General features: G+C 39.9%; 1 protein-coding gene across 4 annotated transcripts in view; it reads left to right on the forward strand.

Moving 5' to 3' along the window:
• Positions 1 to 21,351, forward strand: part of LOC115026333 (obg-like ATPase 1) — a 43,777-nt gene that overhangs the window by 13,751 nt on the left and 8,675 nt on the right. For all 4 annotated transcript variants that reach the window (XR_003834287.1, XM_029459117.1, XM_029459118.1 and 1 more), the window contains 2 exons: positions 8,594 to 8,769; positions 12,265 to 12,345. Coding sequence is in view for 3 of the 4 variants with exons in the window: in XM_029459117.1 (XP_029314977.1) it covers positions 8,594 to 8,769; positions 12,265 to 12,345 (257 nt within the window). In the remaining variant the exon portion in view is untranslated. The remainder of the gene's footprint in view (positions 1 to 8,593; positions 8,770 to 12,264; positions 12,346 to 21,351) is intronic.

The raw sequence follows: 21,351 nt of genomic DNA on the forward strand, positions 1-21,351 counted from the left end.
AATCCAGACTTGTCTCTACAGCAACTGTAGCTGTGGTAACAGCAGCTTGTACAACATCTAACAGACCAATGAGCTACTTGTTTAGTTGGTTTGCAGTCTTGGATACCTGGAAAACACCTTCATAAAACACTATGGTTGACAGACTCATGGAAATATGTGTTTCAACTAATTAAATAAAGACCTATTTGACTCCTGTGCATGAATATCCATGCAAACAAACATAAGTAATAATTGTTTACTGCATCTGAAAATGTTAACAACTGTATTTAGTTTGTTTTCGTTGCTGTATGTTAGTTTGTGCATCAGATCTTTAACACTGGGAGTGTTGCTAGGTGCTAGCTGTCTATTTCAGTTATTGGTTGCCGGGGCTCAAGTTAGTCAGCAACGAATCGACAACATTTGTACCTCACTCACCTTGAAATATGTCAGAAGTCAGCCCACAATACACAAACACTGTTATAGTGAACAAATCAAACTGATTGTTTAGCTACAGGCGATATGAACAAACTGGATTGACTATTCAGATAGAGCTGATTTATGGCCAAGCTGCCTCCTCTCTGACGCCAGTGATGGCTGGCCTCCAGGAATTCTGCCTTATCACTCACCAACTCACAAATTCTCAAACTTGACAAACATCCAAAACACCTCGCGCAGCCCAGTGACTTCCATGTGTGTCACTGTCTAAACAGATCAGGCAACGAGTGAATCTCTCAGCAGTTCAGCTGCTGACGTTGATGTATTAATTTATACGACTAATGGTACCTATTAGAATTGTAGTTTTTACTTTAAAAATGAGTGATCCTCCCAAGGCCTACAAAATCATGCCGTAGTTATCAGTGCTAATTATAGAGCTGAGCGAGAACATAGAAAACTAATAGTGAAAACATAGGTAGGCATGACTATGACATGTTCTCAAACTCCTCATGCTGCTACTTTATGCCACTTTAAACTCATTTAAATACTTTTATTAAAGCTGCTATTTTATCTCTTAACTACGGTATTAGCCTATTCCACTTTTACTATTTTTATTCTGCTATTTAATACTATTTTTAATGCTATTTTTATGCTGCTATTTAATATTTTTATGCTGCTATTTAATATTTTTATGCTGCTATTTAATACTATTGTTAATGCTATTTTTATGCTACTATTTAATACTATTGTTAATGCTATTTTTATGCTGCTATTTAATATTTTTATGCTGCTATTTAATACTATTTTTAATTTAATAATTTCAATTATTGTATGAAAGGTGCTATACAAATAAAGCTTATTATTATTATTATTATTATTATTATTATTATTATTATTATTATTATTATTATTATTATTATTATTATTATCATTGTGACATGATGTTGTAGGTCCAACACACCTAGTCACAAAAACGATCATGTGTTGCTTTGCCTAATGGTGACATCTTCTTTCATTCATATATGTCATAGTGCAGGTCCTCACTATTGAGACGCATTAAGTGTTTTTTTTTATTGTCAACAAATCCTATGATAAGAATAAACCAGCAATGCTTTAGAGAACTTCATACTTTCACAACTACTTTCAGACCTCCCTACCTATACGACTGAAGACGGATCTACAGTGCACACATATAGTTTCATCTTAATAACAAAAGTCTGAGTAACTTTTCCTAAACAAGTGGGCACTGTGGTTATAAACACACGTTTCTTAAACTGGGGCAAATAGTGCGTTAGTTTGGGATTATTTTTAACAGTGCGTTACTTCACATTTGGTAAACTGGTGGATATATTCAGCACCAGGATGGTGTGTGTGGGATTGACTCGCACTAAACGACAGTGGCCTCGAAGGAGTTTTTCACTCAATAATGGAATAATGTGGTTCATAAATGTTTGTAATAATAGAGATCTGTGACACAGAGGAATATTCTACTGTATATCTGGCTTTTGGTACAAATACAATACTTATAAGGAGGATAGATTCATTGTTGACTTTTTAGAATATGATAAAGAATATTAACAGATGTATCCTACACAATGTTTATTTAAATATTATGCATGTTATTAGCTGGGCAACACTTTTTTATTGAACAAACATTTCCCCAAGTTTAGCTCACTTACATAACACGTTTATTATAGCTGGAACACATTTCTCATATTAATCCATCATTCCTCATGTTGAATCTTTGAATAGTAACTTTGGTATAATCAGTGTTTGCTATAGAGTATATACAGTAATTGTGTATATAAGTACAACAACAATGGGCTGTCAAAGACCTCTGAAGCCTTCATGAAATATTGTTTTCTGTGGGCGCAGTATTGTTGAAGCTTTTATGAAGACACTGTTTAAAATTGTTCTAAGTAATAGTTACACTCTTACAGTTATTGCATATACTGTGGCATGTAAGTCTTCATCATATTGTTTCTTTATCTGTTTCTTTTTTATGTTCAGCCACGATTCTCTCTGTTGTATCAAAGTTAACAGGTTTATAAGAAGCAAGCGACTCACTTCCTACGCCACACTTGAACATAAATACACCATGTTGCACTGGGTCCTATCACCTGCCTCACTGATGCGTCTTGTTAAGCTTAGAGATGAGAAGAGAAATGGTAATGTCACATTGCAAATCAATCAGAGAAATAAGCTTCCCTGTATGTGTTACTTTTGCATATGTTAGTTGTTGTTTCAACCAATACTGCAATTCTAAATCCAGATCATTTAGCTGTGGGTATCATCCTCCCTTTGTGTGTTTTCGGGGATGTGTTGAGGTGCTGTCACAGCATTTAAATGAGCATTTTGCTTCAGCGAGAGTGAAGAGTTTTTGTCAGCCTCCACTCATCGTGGATGATTAGAGCAAAATGTCTACCCATCTTGACTGGAGATCGCCACGGCTCCAGATAACATGCCCGGTGATTGAAGGTCGCAATATTTTGAATTCTAATGGGGCTGCAAGATGAATTGCCTGAAATAGACTGTAGAATCTTCCGGCTTCCTCCTCGTGCCCCCCTTCCCTGTCCGCTGTGAAAAGAACCACTGGGAATGGCAAGGCCCGATGATCATAGAATTATTGGATGGTGATTCTAAACCCTTCAAAGAGGAGTTGCTATGGAGATCTCGCTCCAAACTGTGAAATGATTCACCTTTGAAAGGCTGGAGGGCCTGAAAGCTGAACACATCATTGTTCAGGTGGCGGTTGGTTAGGAAATTGCCGGTGCCTGTGCAATCAGCAGCACTATAGTAGTTAAGGATCTAAAAAGGTTTGTTCTCTGAATGATGTGGGACAACAGCGGTGTGCATATGACGGTTCCTTTCAATCAAGACACTCTCGTGTGCCGCGGTTTAACAAAATAAACGGAATGACAGAGGTTAAGTTAATGATAAGGGGAATAAACACTGTTGTTTTCCTGGTTAATGAAAACTGGAGCCTACACTTTTTAACTGCACACATCAGGCTTTCCCCTGCATGTAGTCTTTCTTTTCAGTCAGTGATATCAAACATTTTGGAAAGATGCACCTTTAATACTCAGTTTGGTACCAGACACTGCAGTTGACAGTAGATTACATAGGAATTGGAGACACGTAGTGAGGTACAGATATTCATACTATCGAGCTATGTGATTTCACTGTGATCTACTTTGAAAGATGGGATAAAGTTGAAAACATGAGTGTTTCCCTCAAACCCACCATTTTCTGGTGTCAAACTGCTTTTTAGCAGCCAATATATTTGCCATAATTGACATACCCAAAGAAACAGCTAAATATGCCACAAACTCTGTTACAGAAGCAGCGCACTACAAATTGCTGTCAAATTCATGTATCCTAAAAATGAATGTCAAGAAGATATTTCCTGAATGAACATAAATACCTTCATGTGCATTGCCAGTGTTTCTGTGTTGGGAAGACATCCATAATGTGCTGACAGACTCATAAAATAGCTTTTACTGCTCAGAATACCAGGAGAATTGCAGCACTGAGTTTGCATGAGCATTTTAAAAGCAGCACGAGGAATGCAAGTGCTTTAGATGTGCTCGTACCCATCCTGCGTGTGAAAACATGCGCAGGAAGTGAGAAGTCTATGAATACTGTAATTTAACTGAATTATGTTGACCACATATCCTCCCAGGTAGTAACATCAGAGGAAGCAGCTCAATCAGTATTGATCTTGACTTGACTCAGATGACTGCCTTGTCTGTGTCCCTGACAGAAAAGTAATGATATAAACTAGCTTGAGCTGGTTTGAGGTGTTAAACTTGTACAAACTAGAAATAGATTGCACATTTTCTTTGTTTGTTTGTATTGAAAACTATTTTCTTAAATGTGTTACAGTGACATTATGCATGGTGAGGCTAATATTAAAAACATTAACAAAGCCACTACAATCAATTAGCTTTCTTAGATTTCTTTCCCTTTTCTAAATGTTTTTCAAATGTCAGTGCCTGGAGTTATATCTTCTCAGGCTGCACCAGCCTGCAGTGCCGCTGTAAGTCCATAATTTTGCAGAGCTTAGCCTGATCCCTAATCAGGCCATTGAACACCACTCACCCTCTAGAGACTAATCCTTTTGTTCTGTCAATAAAGGAGCACCTGTTAATAGTGTCTTCAAAACATACCCTATTTGAAATGAAGCAGTAAAATTCAAATTGTAAGACAAACCTGACTCCTGAAACCGGGCCTTTCCAACCTCTTTCTTCTTTTTTTTTGTGCGTTTTAACTGTCTTGCATGTGGCTTTTGTGTGGCGCCGAAGACTCATAAGAGCTGTCTTCACAGAGCCCTACCCAGACCCAGTTGTTAAAGGACTAATTGTGGAGATTGCCCCCTCAGATTTCTCTCCTCTCTTTCACCTCGGGCATTTGTTCTCTGGCTCTAAGCCTTGAATGGGACGGCGGAAAAGTAGATGTGAATGTTAAATTAGGCGAAATTAATTAAAGCAAATTACTTTGGAATATGTGGCAGTCAGAGGAGAGTGTCAGCTGAAGACTAAATAGTGAGCGATCAGCTGCTCCTGCTCTGTGAAAGCCTCTTTGAAATTTTGATTTATCAGCTTTTTATAAGCGATGTATAACAATAGTTAGAAACCGGTGATTACTTATTTAAGAAATAAGAAATGTGTTACGAAATGATTGTGCTTGCTCTAGGTGTTTAAACATTGTAATAAATGGACTGACATAGTCGTTTCTCATGCTTTCATTAACAGTGATTTATACCAATCATGAGAGTTTTATTAACCAAGTGAACCTGTTCTTCTTCGCTGCTCATTAATACTGTATGCTCTAAATTGAACAACAGAAATGTATTTTTCCATTTGAAACACAGTGTATCAAAACTGTACATCATACTTGTTTATAATATATGTATATTCTTGCAGCTAACAAAATGATTACCTTGCATTATATTTTCTAAATTCATGCAGACACAATAGCACATTTTCATTCCAATCAGTGATGAACAGGGAGCTGGTAAATTGGAGCAGCAAAACAATAATTCCACTGATTAGCCCCTTTCTGTGCGGCGTAAGTGAACTGTTTATACTGTGGAGTACCTCTGCAAGAGGAGAGGAACCAAAACAGCCTGATTAGGCAAAGAGTAATTGGATAAATTTATTTCACCATGAGGACAACGTACAGGATGACAGCTTGCACAAAAGTCTATAGCTTCTGTTGACTCACATGAGTAATAAGAACTCTGGCATAGGATCTTTGGTTGTCTGTCATTTCTAATGTTGAGCTTTGATGTTTAGATGTGACTGATGTGTGATGGTAAAAGCCTGTAGTTCAGTTTCATCAAGTACGTTTCCCTCCTTAATCCAGTAGAAGAACATAATTCATTATTCTGTGTGTGTGTGTAAGATCATTGGCGGGCTTAATATTAGTTCAGTTTACAATTAAGTGTCCCTGAAAACACTCAGCTGGTCTCAGAGCCAATGGTTTTTATTAAGGAATAAGACTGAGAGTCTACTGCTACGCTAGAGTCGCGTCAAGATGGTTATCCTAGATTTGCGGAAACTATCAAACTCGTGCAAAACTCGCTACCAGAAGACCTGTACTTACCTTAACCATTCGAGCTCAATGCCAAACGTTAACCGCGTCGCGAGAGTTTAGCTAATCGAGGGTTTCCATCGAGACACGACCGTTGCTCGCGACTCTGTGAGGCTGCACTTTGAGCTAAATGCTAACATGCTCACAATGACAATGCTAACCTGCTGATGTTTAGTACATCATGTTTGATATGTGTATTAGCATGCTAGTCACAGTTCATCCAATGGGGAACAGGAATGTCTACAACATTTCATGGCAACAGTTGTTGAAATATTTTAGTCCGAACTAAAGTGGAGGACTGACAGACTGATATTTACATCCTTTGAGCCATGCAGCTAAAAAAACACCCAGAGGTCGACTCAGAGGTTTCTAGTTAGTCAAAGATCCGGCTTTCTCTGTTGACGACCGGGATATTTATCTGATTAGTGGGGAGGCAGGGGATAACTTTGTCGTTCAGACTTATATGGCTGATCACTTTATATATAATGGAGCTCTGCAAAGATTTTCTTGATTCTTAGGTATGCTGTTGCCCATCATGACAACTACATTCACCAATATTTCCTCCGTGTATCTCTGCTAGAACTTGCTGAGAGACGATGTGACGTGATGAACGATGTGAATCACTTCGGTGACGTTATTATCTCACAGGGCCTCACCTGTCAACAGACCTCAAATGCTCAGGTGTCAACACATGAATATGGATTGTTTATAATGTTGTGACTCCACCATGCACATTCCAAACATAGTGCCGCTCAACATGGCAATACTTAAAGCCAAGTCCTCATTCACCTGACATCCACTTCCCTGTTGAATGAGGTGGCATTCCCATTATGCCGAACTTCACGAGTCACTGTTGATTGATTTACAATACGTGTGAAGCCATATTCCAAATAGAAATATACTAGACTTATAAAAGTACCATGTAAATGTAGCATGAGGGTTCTCCAGTGGTATAAAATATCTATTTGAATACAAGTTTGAGGTACTTGTACATTACTAACAGTTCAGAGGGAAAATATACTTTGTTCTCCACTACATTTATTTGATGGTGTTTCACACTTTGAAGTTTAACTTTAGCTTTTAAAATATGATGCACTGTTGTTAATTGAATTACCCAACATATACAATAGTTCAAGCTACAATAGTACTATGCAACATACTTGTCTACATCAGCGATAATAATGTAATATTAATAGTAATATGATATGTAATAGTATTACAGGCACAAGCGCCATCTTTCTAAATTATTTACTCCAAATACATTTAGCTAATAATGCTTACAAACCTTTACTTAGAAGTGTAACATTTCCAGCATTAAAATGTCTAAAAACAACGAGATCTGGTTACATATTTTGTTGAGTTGTGTACTTACATTATATCAAATGTTTCTAACAGCTGTCCAAACTAGAAACAGACATCGTTTGAATGAAGGTCAGCGTTGTTATCTTCCAGAAGCTGTCATCAATTGGCTTTTTATCCAATTTCAAACCACATTTCACTTTTGAGATCTTTGTCGTTTTTAACTATATATTTTACTCCAATGAAGAATTTTAGTCATCGGACATCTAGATCTTAAATTGTTTTGAGTAAGAGACCCATAGTGGCAAAACATTGCATATTGTGCGTTTAAGTGAAGCTTCATTTCATGACATTTTCAGTGAAGGACTTGTAATTGATTATTTTTATATTGCAGTGTTGCTACTTTTACTAAACTAAAAGATCTGCAGACTTCCTCCACCACTGAGGTGCTAATCATTATTTTATAAGGAATGGTATTTTAAAACAAACAGTTCAACAAATGTATGGGTTGTAAATACACTACAGTTTCCTCTGGTAATGTTGAAGGCTGTCACTCTCATGTGACAGATGTACCCCCCCCCCCCCCCCCCCGTTTGCCCCCTCCTCCTCCTTCACCCCCTCCCTCCCTCTCCCCCTCCCTCTGCTGGAGAATCAGGAGTCCTGAGAGCCACTGCTGGCTAAATGGTCTGCTTCAGAGCCTCATTACCTAATCACCAGCACAGCCAAGACGGCTAAGACGCAAATGATTAGGGAAGACTGTCATCTATCACCTATGAATGTTGACATTTTTCTCTTAAATCACACTCACTTTTGTTTATTTCTCATATTTTTTCTTTTTTACTCAATTGCTAAAAGACAGAGGGTACACAATGCATGACCATACACTCCACTTCATGTGGATTGACACACAAGCATGTTTTGCTGCACTCAAAGCCAATTTTAGTGGAACTAATTTTGACACTGTAAGCTGGTTTCTTACAGTTCTGACACTTTTCCACTGAAAAGAAAGAGTATTTTATTGTATTTGTTATGACTTTCCTGTGACTCCCACTGGGCTTTTTTTTTCATGTAGATGTTTATTTTTCCCCCATATTCTCTGCAAACAGCTAATGATTTTTTGAGGCAAAATCAAATCACTGTTTCACATTCGATCTCAAGAAGTCAATGTCATTGATTCTGTAGCTGTGATTCTGTAGCTTGTATTATATGTGTTATTGTTGCTGCTTAAAAAATAAATAATTCTATACTAATACTCTCTCTGTGTGTTTGTGTCCTATCGCTGCAGGTGCTTTTGAGGATAAGGATATCATCCATGTTGAGGGAACAGTGGACCCAGTGAGGGATATGGAGATCATCCACGAGGAGCTGAGGCTGAAGGATGAGGAGATGATCGGCCCTATTATTGACAAGCTGGAGAAGACGGCCATTAGAGGCGGTGACAAGAAACTCAAACCAGAATACGTGAGTCAATGTCCCAGCAGGCCCTTTGCGCCCCCTCACAGCACGACACAAATAATAACCCTCCCACACACATGACCAAAAAAAAAAGTATGTTTTTTTTTAATCTCCCTCCCATAGGTCTCACCCCTCCCCCTGCCCCATTCTTTTCCCTTTCTGAGATTGAAAGTGATCAGGGGTCAGGGGTTTTCTGCTGTAGAAATCATTAATAGAGAGTTACTTATTCAGCTGCTGACCCCGGGTCACAGCAATGGCTAATGAAAGTGTTTCCACACAGCTTTTTTCATCTTAAGTAATACTCAAATCATGGCACAGCTCTTGCCCGTGCTTATACACCTACAGCAGCTCAGGGAAATTGTATAAGGCCATACAGTGGGTGACACATATACCAATACCTCGCTATGAATACCGTAAATGTTTAGAATATTCTTTGACAGCGGATTCCACAGTTGTATGCGGCAAGGTGCAGGGCCAAATGCAGGGTAAGATCAGAAAAAAAATACCACATCCCTGATGTCAGATCAAAATGTATGTGGATGCACACGCATTCAGATTGTCATATTGTCATATTGTTAAGGTAATGAGGCTGAGCTGTCGATTTTAGCAATGATTTAGTTGTAAATGTCTCATGATGCCCTTCTATCCTCGGAGCAAGATGGGATGGGCTAGCACGCGAGGGTATCTGGCCTTTCACTTGGAGCGGCATGCCCAATTTCAGGCCCCGACACACCGAGGCTCTGACCACTCATTACACTAACGAGAGGGGATTTTTCACCTGCTGCAGAGGCACCGCGTTTGGTTGGTTCCCCTCAGACTAAACCCCCCCCCCCCCCTTACGAGCCAACAGCACTTCCCCACACCCCTGTAGCCACACAGACAGGAGCCATTCAGGCTAGGCAGGTGGCCGCTTACGCACATAATTGCTAACAATTTTAGGCAATGAATAAAAATGATACATTACTTGTCAAAGGTTGTGCACACGTCGGCAAGTGAAATCTATAGAAAACCTCTTTAGATGGCAAAGAATGGTGCTTATCAAAGGATGCAGCAAGCTTTTAGATGGGAGGGATTGCGTAATTGTCTCACAGGCTGCGTCTGGCATTTCACACGCTCAGCTGTGCACAGACACGTTTACATGTTTATGTAAGCATCTATATGCATAACAAGTGCATTAAGAGTACGTCTAAAAAAATGTTACAGTTTAAATGAAACAATAGGGTTTGTACTTTCTTCTGTAAAGCCTCAGTATGCTAAGAAATAAATGGGAAATTCTGTGTAGATGATGATTACTTCCATAGATTTTCCTATTTACTGAGTAATTTGCAAGACCTTTTGAAATAAGATCTAATTTCAGTTTCCTATAAGCTCTACAGGTCTTTATTTTCATGATCTGCTTTTATCCTGCTTGTAGTGGATTCACAGAATAATGTTACCATTTAGATATCTGCTTACTGTCACAATATGATGCAGGATGGTGCACCATTCACATTTATAGAGCTGGTTCAATGGACACAATAGTTTACATTAAACCTGTCCTAAAACTCCTAAATAAAATATTTTAAACATGCTTTTTCACATTTTTATATGTTTATAGTAATAACTAGTGATTTGCTATATGAATTTTTTTTTTAAATAATATGAAATTATGGAGTTATTATGATAAAACCACACAAATCTCTATGCTGCAAAATAATAAATGTAGGCAGTGTAATCAATTTCCTGTATATTGTTACTACGATACAAAGTGTAAAAATATACCTTACTACTTACTACTGCATATATTAGTATAGAATTATGCCGTATAGTGCATGCAATATTAATGTACTTCCTGCTGAAACAGGACATTTGGGAAGGAAAAACACACAATTGGATGATTAATATTGTAAACTAAAAAATATACAAATTAAAGCTGTTTTACCTGATTGGTAAGGGGGCAAAATAATGAAAAAGATCTTTCAAGTTTTATTGGTTTTAGTTTTCATACACCTACTGCTGGAGCTCTGCAACTTACTGCTGTGCTGTTCAAGAAAATAGGATTTTGTAAGGCAAAAACAACCAAATCAGAAATTTTGAATTTATTGTAAAATATTATATAATGGTTAGAATTTGTTGTCTGGATGAAAAAGTCACTGAATATTTCATTGTGAGTTTCAGCTAAATTTATATGCATGCAGTAGCGCAGGGCTCATATATATGCATTGTTATAAAGATTTAAATCCATTTTGCGTGTGCTGTGTTTACAAGAACAATGTTTCATTGCCTTTGTCCGTGTGAATCCTCAAAATCCCTATCCTTACAAAACAATAATAAGAAGCCGGCCCACCAGCGGCGCTTCATGGTGGCAGGCATATGTGTTTGACCCCTGTGGGACCTATATGCCTTTTATTAACACCTGCCTGTTAGAGGAGCGCTGCACGGTGGCTGCGAGCTGATGAGGGAAACCTGGAGCGGGTTCAGCCTGTGTCACTGGCCGTTTGCTGTTTCCATTTCACAGATGATTAATCTCTCTGTGAAGACTTGGGACGGCGCGGGCGGAGTGTATGCAGCTCTTCCTGCGCTCTCTCCCGCTGGCTGCACTCTGGCTGCCTGACTAAAAGGCCTTTAGAATTCCTGTGGAGAGAGATGTGCAGAGAGTGAATGCAGCTGGCTGGGGGTCAGTGTGTGGAGCTTTTTCTGCCATTGTGTAATTGAGGCTCTGGCAGGATTTTTTCCTCAGTTCTTTCAAAAGGGAGTATGATTGTGAAGTGCTGCAAGGGTTTGGGGAGGGAAAAGGAGGTAGGGGGAGTGTTGCAGGGGGTGGGGGAGTTTTTATATGAAGGGGGAGGTCAAGTTGACAGGAACAAAAAGAATGTGTTCCGCTAATTTCTGTGGGGCTGGATCAACAATAATAGGCTCAATTTCTTTATTACAAATTTTATAACTACCTCCCTCCCATTTTCCCACCCTTTTCCGCTTCCAGATCCTGTCAAGACCCAGTCTTGCCTGTGGTCTCAGCCCACAAGTACTTCAGTAATGAATGTGGCATACATAGCTGGAAATGCTCAATATTTTCTCCAGAAGAAACAGTGAATAATTAGTTCTGTATCTCACTAGTGCTTATTCAGTATGACTACACTCTGCAAAGTGCCTGAGGAAGGACTAATAATTCACACCTAACTAACCAAGTTCCAATTAGTTCCCCGCTCTTTCCAATTTAGTCTCCTCTCTCTATCCTTTTCATTAAACAGTCCCGATGGAATATTGATGTTCAAAACTGTGACTCTAAGCGAGACACCCCAGAAGGCATTTTGTCATGATTTAAAGGAGGGAAGGGGGTCTCGTGCATGCCATCCCTGTCAAAGCCAGGCCACTCCTGCCTGAATGCGAGCACAGCTATTGTTCATTTTGGCATCAGGATGCCATGCATTTAGGAAATAATTACCCCATACCCTGCTGGGTTTATATTCTTTTTCATCTCCTTTAATGGCTGCTTGTTCATTCTCTTTTAACCCCAAACAGGACGTTATGTGCAAAATCAAGAGCTGGGTAATGGATGAAAAGAAACACGTCCGCTACTATCACGATTGGAACGACAAGGAGGTAAGCCTTTGATGTTGCAGTCAAATTTATTAATGTGATTTATCTTGCTATTCTTTTCATCCGACCAAAAAATAAATAAAACTGCTGTTTCCTCCTCTTATGTTTTTCGTTTTTTTGTTCATCTATTGTGCAAATCACAAGTTAATATTATGTTTATCTTTTGTGGGTTGTAATTTGACATTACTTTTGTGCAAGCTAATGACATCTGGCCGTGCTGATCTAAATTTCGAGGCTTTAAAGTTGCTCCCCACAGCGCCTATACACCAGACCCTAATTTGATTTGGCTTCACTTATCTCTGTCTGTGCTGTCCTCAAAGGCTACTTTGGAAAGTTTGGATTCTCAGTACTTGCTCTGTCTGTCTCTGCACAGATCGAAGTGTTGAACAAATACTTGTTTTTGACATCCAAACCGAGGATTTACCTCGTTAACCTCTCTGAGAAAGACTTACATCAGGAAAAAGTGCTTCGAAGAAAGGCAGGAGCCGACTCATTGCGCTCATTAATCATCACCAAAGAGCTTTAGGTCTACTTATGTACGAAGTTACATTGATTTCTACTAACTTTGAATTAGCATTTCAACTATAAAAAGTGTGTGCGCATGCGTCTGAGTATGCAAGAGCTGGCGTGTGAGAAGTGTGTGTGTGTGAGTTGACCTCGCTGATCCACTGACTGCGGTCTCCTGCTGACAGAAACGGTCATATCTTTGAGAGAGGATCTGCCTGGAGGTGGCACTAAGTGTGTTCTAACACAACATCCAGCTCTGCAAACCCCCACCAGACCCTGCACTTCATTAAGCGTATACTAGCATATGGTCCCCATTTTCCATCAAGATTTGACATATCATATGGAAGGCTTTAAATAACGAAAAATAAACAAACGTGTACATTCAAAGCTAAACAAGTAATTAATGTCATCTGGAGAGAGCCAATAAATCATAAGGGTAACACTCTTTGAATATTATAGTTGGTTGTCACATGTTGTTGCACATGTTTCAGAAAGTATCACTTAACAGTCCTGGAATTCCCACGGATCACAACTGAGACTTTCTTGATGCACAGCTGATGAAAAAAAAGCTTGTAATGCTAATATACAGTGATTTGCACTTTTTCACTTTGCAGGTGCAACACTATTCACATTGTGAACTTACTGAGGATGACATTTAATGCAATCAATAAACTTCTTTGCTGTGTTTCCAGCTCTGTTCTGTCAAAAACACTTTTTATAGTAATGTTGTCAATTGTCCACAGTAAGAGCAGATCTAGAAGGCTGGTGTTAGACAGCCATTATATCTGAAAGGGCTACTTTTCCGCACTAAAGCCGTTTTGTCAATAACACCAACTTGTGGATTGTTATCGCACTTTTCCAATTGCCCTCTAGGCTTGTGGTGTCAGTTCTTACCAAATGTATTTTTAGTGTTTTGCTTGGCAGCATTGTTTTACAAGGGAAGTTGTTTACCTGTGTTGGTGAGAATGTTCCTGACACAGAAGTATGAGTGTCAGACAGAAGGAGGGGAAGAGAAGTCGTAAATCAAATGATTCATGGCATGCGTGTGCGTGTGTGTGTGTTTCAACTGTGTGAAACACAATAAATCTTAGAGTTTTTTAAACAGCCAAACATTAGTGCTCAGGTGTCCTGAGGGCACCACGATGAACAATGCTGACATCAAAGTGTCGATGTTTGACAAGTGATGAGTCACTTCCCCTGTCCAGAGAGGAGCTCACACCTGTATGGAGATGATTACAGGTAGATCTAGCTGGCCCTAATTGTACAATAAATGCTGCTCTCAGCCCTAATGGCAGCTAGTCTGCAGCAGAGACGCCAGACTGCCATTTGGCTGTCGCCATGCTCCCGTGTTTTTCCACCAGCACAGTTGAGATGATGATACGGTTAAGGACTATTCAAAGCAAACAGCAAGACAAATTGCAATCTCAGCTTTAATGTGAGGAGGAAAAGAGGGTGAATCCTAGAATGAGGCAAATAAGCCAATTTCATCTGTGTTTCTCAGGACATCCATTCAGGTCGTTTCACAGGTTCAGTTTTTTTCAAGTACGGTTTTATATTCTAGGTGTTTTGTTCAGTACATGCTGCCAATCGGGCTTTAGGTTAATGCTATCCATTATAGCAGCATGCTCCACCGAACATTATTTTATGAGTTTACTGTATGTAAGTTAATCGATTTCCTTATTACAGACATTCAATTGCAGGTTGTGGAGATACACAATTGATTATTGTCGTATAGCTTTTGTCTCACATGGGAGATTACAGCCGTTTTATCTTTTTATCAAACCGTTTGAGCCTCCAAAATCAGTCCATTGTTAGCCAAGATCATCCTGTTTGGAGTACGGAAACCACATACCAAGCTGCCCTTGTTTAGACAAGAATACACAGTATTAGCTTTAGCAAGCCATCATTAAAGGAGGGATCAGACGAGGAGCAAGGCCTCCTTTCATCCCCAGGTTCTCTGCTGGAGACAGTACATCATTTACTGTTGAGAGGAGCACATGGCTCCAATCCTATACAGTGTATGTGTATGAGAATGCGTACATGTGCATGTTTGAAGTTTGTTTCAGAGGCGACTCCATGCTCATTTGGATGCTGGCGTAATTGCGGTGTGGAGATCAAAGGATCGCTGGCCGAGTGATGTTCCAGAGGAGACTTTACCACACAGCCCTCTCCTCTGTGCAGAGGGGGCCGCCTGCTGCTCACCGCTCCCCTCTCCCCTCTAACCATGCACTGCCCCCTGCACATCCCCGCTCGTAAAAAATGATTAAGGCTGCATTTGTCATGTGTTTATGACTGAGAGGCATTGCGTGATAGGGAATGGCATCTACAAGAGTCTATCAAGAGGCTTTCTCCTCTTTCCTCGGCGTCAGTGAGCTGCCGAGAAGACTTTTCCTCTGTGCCACATACCGTAGTTTGTGTGTTAGAGAGGGTCATTAGAGCACTGTTGATGATGTGGTGGCTGCAGTCTTCCCAGTGTTAGTGTGTTTTCACTTGTCAGTTAAGTTATTGTTTATTTTACAAGTTGGTGGCCTCGCCATCTTTATCAGTCTTTATTTGTTTTAATAGGGTTTGATATCAGATAGTTATTCAATCTTCCTCAGAGAACTAAGAGCAGTCACATTTTGTAATGGTACAAAAAAGCACAGTTGAGAATACTCCAGATATGCTGAGATGTTTTTCTTTCTTTTCATTTTTTTCATTTCTTTTTTTCTTCTTTTGGACAATGTGCATTAAAGTAAATTGATGCCTCTTAAGTAGATGAGTTGACCTTTAAGGAAACTAGCGAGCGGGAGTGCCGCTACAATGAGGGTTCACCATTGCTGCTTTGTGTGTGTGTCTGTGTGTGTGTGTGTGTGTGTGTGTGTGTGTGTGTGTGTGTGTGTGTGTGTGTGTGTGTGTGTGTGTGTGTGTGTGTGTGTGTGTGTGTGTGTTGTGTCTGTGTCTGTGTCTGGGTGTCTGGGTGTCTGTGCACTATATGTAATATTCTCTTTGAACATTATTTACTTCTAAATGTGTGTTACATTAGGTACCTCTGTCTTTATGTTTTGGAAACCACAACTGAACTACTTACATACCACAGCTGCTCTTCCAGTCAGCCTTTTTAATCATCTTTTTTTTTTCTTCTGCCACAAAAGCATGAATTGATCTTTCACAATTAATTCCCCACATATTTGTCTGGCATTTTGTCATCCAGAAAATCTTATGCCATGCTTGTGCTTTCATCAGCCATGTTTGACAGCTTGTGTCTGGACAACAATAAGTGTCTCAGCACTTCAGGAGACTTGTGTTAAACAAGTCCTTGTCCCGTTTGATCTCAGCAAAATGTCATGTGAAGGTACCATTAACAAAGACACCGACTGACTCAACCCCTGTCTACTTTACCTATTATCAGTTAAAGGATATGGTTGACGGTGTTCTATATTTTTCTTATTGTCACAAAAACTCATGAAAAGACCAAAATGGTCCATAAAGCAACATTTTTATTAACTATTAAAAACATAATAAAGCTACAGCGTTGCACTGTGTGGCAGTTTCTTTTATTACAACAAACATGGGCTCTGTAGTTTATTTTTGAGTCGATCCCACATAAACCACCCTGCTGTCGTAAACACTCACTAACAGACAAAATGTGTATCAATCCGCGGCTGAAAATAGTCCCCAACATATGCACTGTGTACTCTTGAAGGGATGTTTAAGGGTTGTATAAACCCAGCGGTTTCAGGAAAATATTTATCCTTTGTTTAAAGAATGAAACTATATATTTCTGACACATTTCTACAGGTATCTTTTCTTTTTCTTTACAATAATAGAAATAAAGTATAACATCAGCATAATCCTAATCCTCTGGTGAAATGGCACTGCAGGGACTAATGTACTGAAAACATGAGGTAACATCTTTGGTGCTAAATTAAAAGAAATCCAACCGCAGTTAAAGAAGGAGAAGAAAACGTCTTTGCTGAGACTGATACTCTAGTTGGCCTGTAGGAGGAGCTTTGACAATTAAAGTAAAGGAAGCCCTGACCGGCGCTGCAGCATGTCAATTAGCTCATACCTGTCTCCCCACAAGCCTTCTCCAAACACATCATGTGGTAAATACATCCTTCATCTGCTCAGTTTTACAATTGACTTGTATTTTTTTATATGCAATTTTTGGTTTTGAAGAAGCCCAGTAATAAGTTAAACATGCATTTTCTTTTCATGTGATCCTTTTTGACAAACATCCAGTCATTTCTGAGGACACGTCAAGATTCAGAGACTGGGATGGGGGTGGATGACTCACTGAAAGTCACTGCAGTCCGCTTCAGCTACTCCAAACCATAATTCTCATAAACACAACTGAAACTTTATTGAGTGCAAAACCACTGGCTCCAGCCAAGTTTTTAGGAACTACTATCTGGGGAGTTAGAGTTCCCTTTTCAAAGCCACGAGGGAGATATATGATCACTTGCTCTTTTATTTTGTGCACAGCCGTCCACTCTCTCCTCATCCAGTGTGGGAAACACTTTCCCATGGTAAGATGTGTACCCTACTGCCCACAGTCAGTCCTAATGGATGCCTTTAGCTAACTTTCAGTGAGAGAAAACAACAGGAGAGGCTGTGTAGTAAAACTGAAACAGATGGTCCTAATAAAGTCCTGTCGGTCCAGTTAGCGTGGTTATTGACTGACCCTAGTCCAGGTAATGAAAGGACACTGTTGACATGTCACATGTCACCTCGTTGTCTTTGTTGTGTCCTGGTGGCGAAGACACAGCGCTGTTGTTGTAACTAATGAGACCCTAAACTTGAGAATAAAAGAGACATTTTCTATTCTTGTTTGTTCTTTAATGACCGTGCAAAAAATCCTTTTACTCTCCATAATCAAATACAGATTGTCACTTCTCCCTTATTTATCAGGCCAAAGCCCAAGGAAGCTAATGCTGCGTGAGTCTCTTGCAGTTCATAATATATGTAGACACCTCTGTAGCAGCACAACATCCCCGCTTTGCTTTCTTCTGAAGGCGCCCTAGGAATAGTTCCCCTGCAAAGCCAAAGTTTGGTGTTGCAGACATAAAAAGAAAATGTCTACGAGTTTCAAGTCTGTCTAATGATACATTTTGATAGCTTTGGCTTTGTCGAGCTGTGCTTTTTATTATCTTTGCGATAAGGTTAAGCCCGAACACACATGCCACAGTGAGTTGCCTGCAGCCTTGGCAGCTCTAATGAGACAAATAAATGAATTTAGTGTTGCCACATACAGCTCCTAAACGCTTATTATCAGGATTATTGTAGAACTGTTATGAATAAGTGAGGGAAAAAAAGATGCTGGTTCGGAAGGGGACATGATTGGCTGATGTTACATATGTCCTTGATTACCTTCCTTCTGCTTTTATTGTAATAAGTGGCATTCTTTGTACTCCCTAGGACAGCTAGACAGTCTGACACACGATGAGAATAAATATTGCATGTGGTAGACATTAAGTTGTCATCCGGGAGAAAAAAAAGAAGAGATGGAGAAATCCATGTGGTGTTCTTCGGCGCTACACTTTGCTTGCTCTTGTCACATTTTGATGACTCCCCCTACTCTACCCCAGCCCCCATATTTTCTCTCGCCGAGTCAACTGCCATGAATGACAGCATGGATACCCCATATAGAGAATTATTTTGAGTGATGTATAATGTACCAGAGCTTTGATAATGTCTTCTCAAAAACCATCGTAAACACAAAACCGGGGGAGATGTTGTCTTTAGGGTTTTATCTATCATGTGAAAACATTTAAAGTCACAAAATGTGTCTTTAAAAAAAATAATGGGTGTAGTTATCAAAGAAAAAGTTGTTCAAAAAAAGCTTGTTACCAGCATACCCTCGAGGTTTGTTTGAGATATGATGTGCGTTGATGCTCTTAATTAAAGCTGCTCCCATTGTGCCTGCGCTGGGTTCTGTTTCCTCCAGCCTGTGATTGCTTTGAAGGCTGAAAGAAGTTCACAATATTGAAGATAGTGTGTGTGTGTGTGTGTGTGTGTGTGTGTGTGTGTGTGTGTGTGTGTGTGTGTGTGTGTGTGTGTGTGTGTGTGTGTGTGTGTGTGTGTGTGTGTGTGCGTGCGCATGTGTGTCAGATCTCCTTCCTTCTCAGAAAATGATGTGCAATGCCTTTCCATCCGGCCATGGCCACAGGGAGCAGAGAGCGTCTGCACTCTTGTCTCTCACAAGCTTACCACTGGGAGGATGAAAAGTTTCCCACTGTGCCCCCCCCCCCCCCGACTTCCCAGCCTCAAAAGCCACCATGAGCTCATACCTCTCATATCTGTCTCCCTTCTCAGAGGAAGGAAAGAGGAGGGGGTTAGTATGCGCTATGTGTCGCAGCATCCTAACCCTCTGGGATGCTCGTCCCTACGACCGGGGACCAGCGAAACAGAGTCCCCGGGTTTATACTTGATAAGTCTGTGCCTGGCATGCAACCCAGCAGCTGCTAAGATTCGTGAAACGGCTCAGTAATACCTTGGTCTCGGTCCTGTGTGCTGAGGTGTCATTGCAGTAACACCTGGCCAGTGTTTCTAAGTTATTTAAGCCCGCCTGCCCAGATGCCATTTGCCGATCCCTTCCCCACTGACACAGGTTGGGTGTGTCAGTGATGAAGCTGTGGTGGATGCAGGTAGTGGATTACTCTTCAGGTCTGTCAGCATTTAATTGCATCTGAAAGGAGCACTCAAACTGGAGGTGATGGCCCACCTTTTACAGGCTTAACTAGCTAAGCACTCCTAATAAAGCCAGCCTGTATGAATGTATGTCAGACGCAGGCCCAGGTTATTGTCTCAGGTAGCTGCCCCTGTACTTTAGAAACTCCCATTGTTTTCCCCTCCTGAGCCATTTAAGCAGATCAAAGCTCTGACAAAGCCCAGGGAAGCCCCAGGCACGAGGAAACACAGGAATTATCCCCCCCTCAGGATTCCCACACAAAAAGACAAATAGACTAGCCCCAAAGGGTGGCCCCCTGTGGGACATCTCCATTCAGAGCCAGCCTGTTGTGGAAGCTCCAATTGTTTGTTATTTTCTTCTCTCATTTCACAATATATTGTGCTTTAAATGGGATGTATTGTAAATACAGCAGGCATCAAATCTAAAGCGTAGAATGAAATAACACGACATATTTTTCTAGGTGTACTGTAGATAAATAGGTATTTATTCATGTTGCCTTGTTTCGTTTTATCATAAACCGAAAAAATTAACAAATGCATATCTTGTTTTAGATTTGTGAAAGTATAATTATAGAACTATTTTCCTCCTTGAATCGAGAGCAGCAGGAAAAGCACAAACATGGCTTGTTCCTCAGCTTTGTTTGAGCCTTCAAGCTGGTGAATGATTAGCAGAAATAATGTCCCTGTCACCCTTAATCACATTAAAACGTGGTTAACATTTAATTTTTCCCACTTGATATGCAAAAATTTCCACTTGATTTGCAGCAAAGGCCATTGGAATTCCATTATAAAAAGAATAAAAATTTCAGGCATCATTTGTTCAGAGAGGGATATCAAGACCAGAAAGTGCTGAATCTTTCTATTAACCGAGCAGTGAGAGATGACACTCAGTGCTACGGAATAATGGGAGACTGACAAGACACACACACACACACACACACACACACACACACACACACACACACACACACACACACACACACACACACACACACACACACAGGATTTTCTTTTAGTGTAGCGTAGTCCTGTAAAACCCTTTTACATAACAAATATTGTACGTATTATTTCTATTATGGAAATTCACATAGAAGATTGTAATTTCTCTCTGAAAAGATGTGGATCTTAAGCAGAACATTGTACACGTTTCAGATGATGCTGTGCTCTACTCACCATAGTCTACACTGTACAGGCTACTCTATATCTTTTTATTCTATATTTTTTGCCAGGCAAACATTTGTTCACCGTACTCTTATTTCTGATCGTGTGTCTGTTGAATTGTTTGTAGTTGTTCTGTTTTTTGTCTGTTAGTATTACTTTAATGTCTTTGTTTTGTTTTTTAGTTTTGTATTGTGTGTTAGGGGACCCCCCCACTCCCCCCCCCCCCCCCCCTCAGGCTGTTTATCCTAATAAAAAATTGACAACAATAACAAAAAAGAGAGAGGATACTGATACTATGCCATTGAGCAGACTTAACTGTAAACAGTTCTTGGTGCATAGAAAAGATGATTCGCGTCAACACTCTGGAATACAGATTTACACTAGAGACGTTTATGATTTTGAATTTCATGAATGACTGAAAGATAGAAAATCTTCAGCATGTTTTACATAAACATTTCCCCAATTTACACATCCTTATACAATTTCACACAAATAATTGGAAAGGACAAAAATACAAATTGCAAAGTGGCATGAGTAGACAGCGGGGAAGTTGACAGAATCTGTTTTGGGAGCCATGTTGACGAAGCATCAAAGCTCTTAATTGACAGTGCTTTGTTTCTGGAGTTGAGGGAAGGGGGAGTTTCGTGTTCCTGTGGCAAGGTGTTTGTC

The sequence above is a fragment of the Cottoperca gobio genome, chromosome 21 (genome assembly GCF_900634415.1).
Source record: "Cottoperca gobio chromosome 21, fCotGob3.1, whole genome shotgun sequence".
Lineage (NCBI taxonomy): Eukaryota > Metazoa > Chordata > Actinopteri > Perciformes > Bovichtidae > Cottoperca > Cottoperca gobio.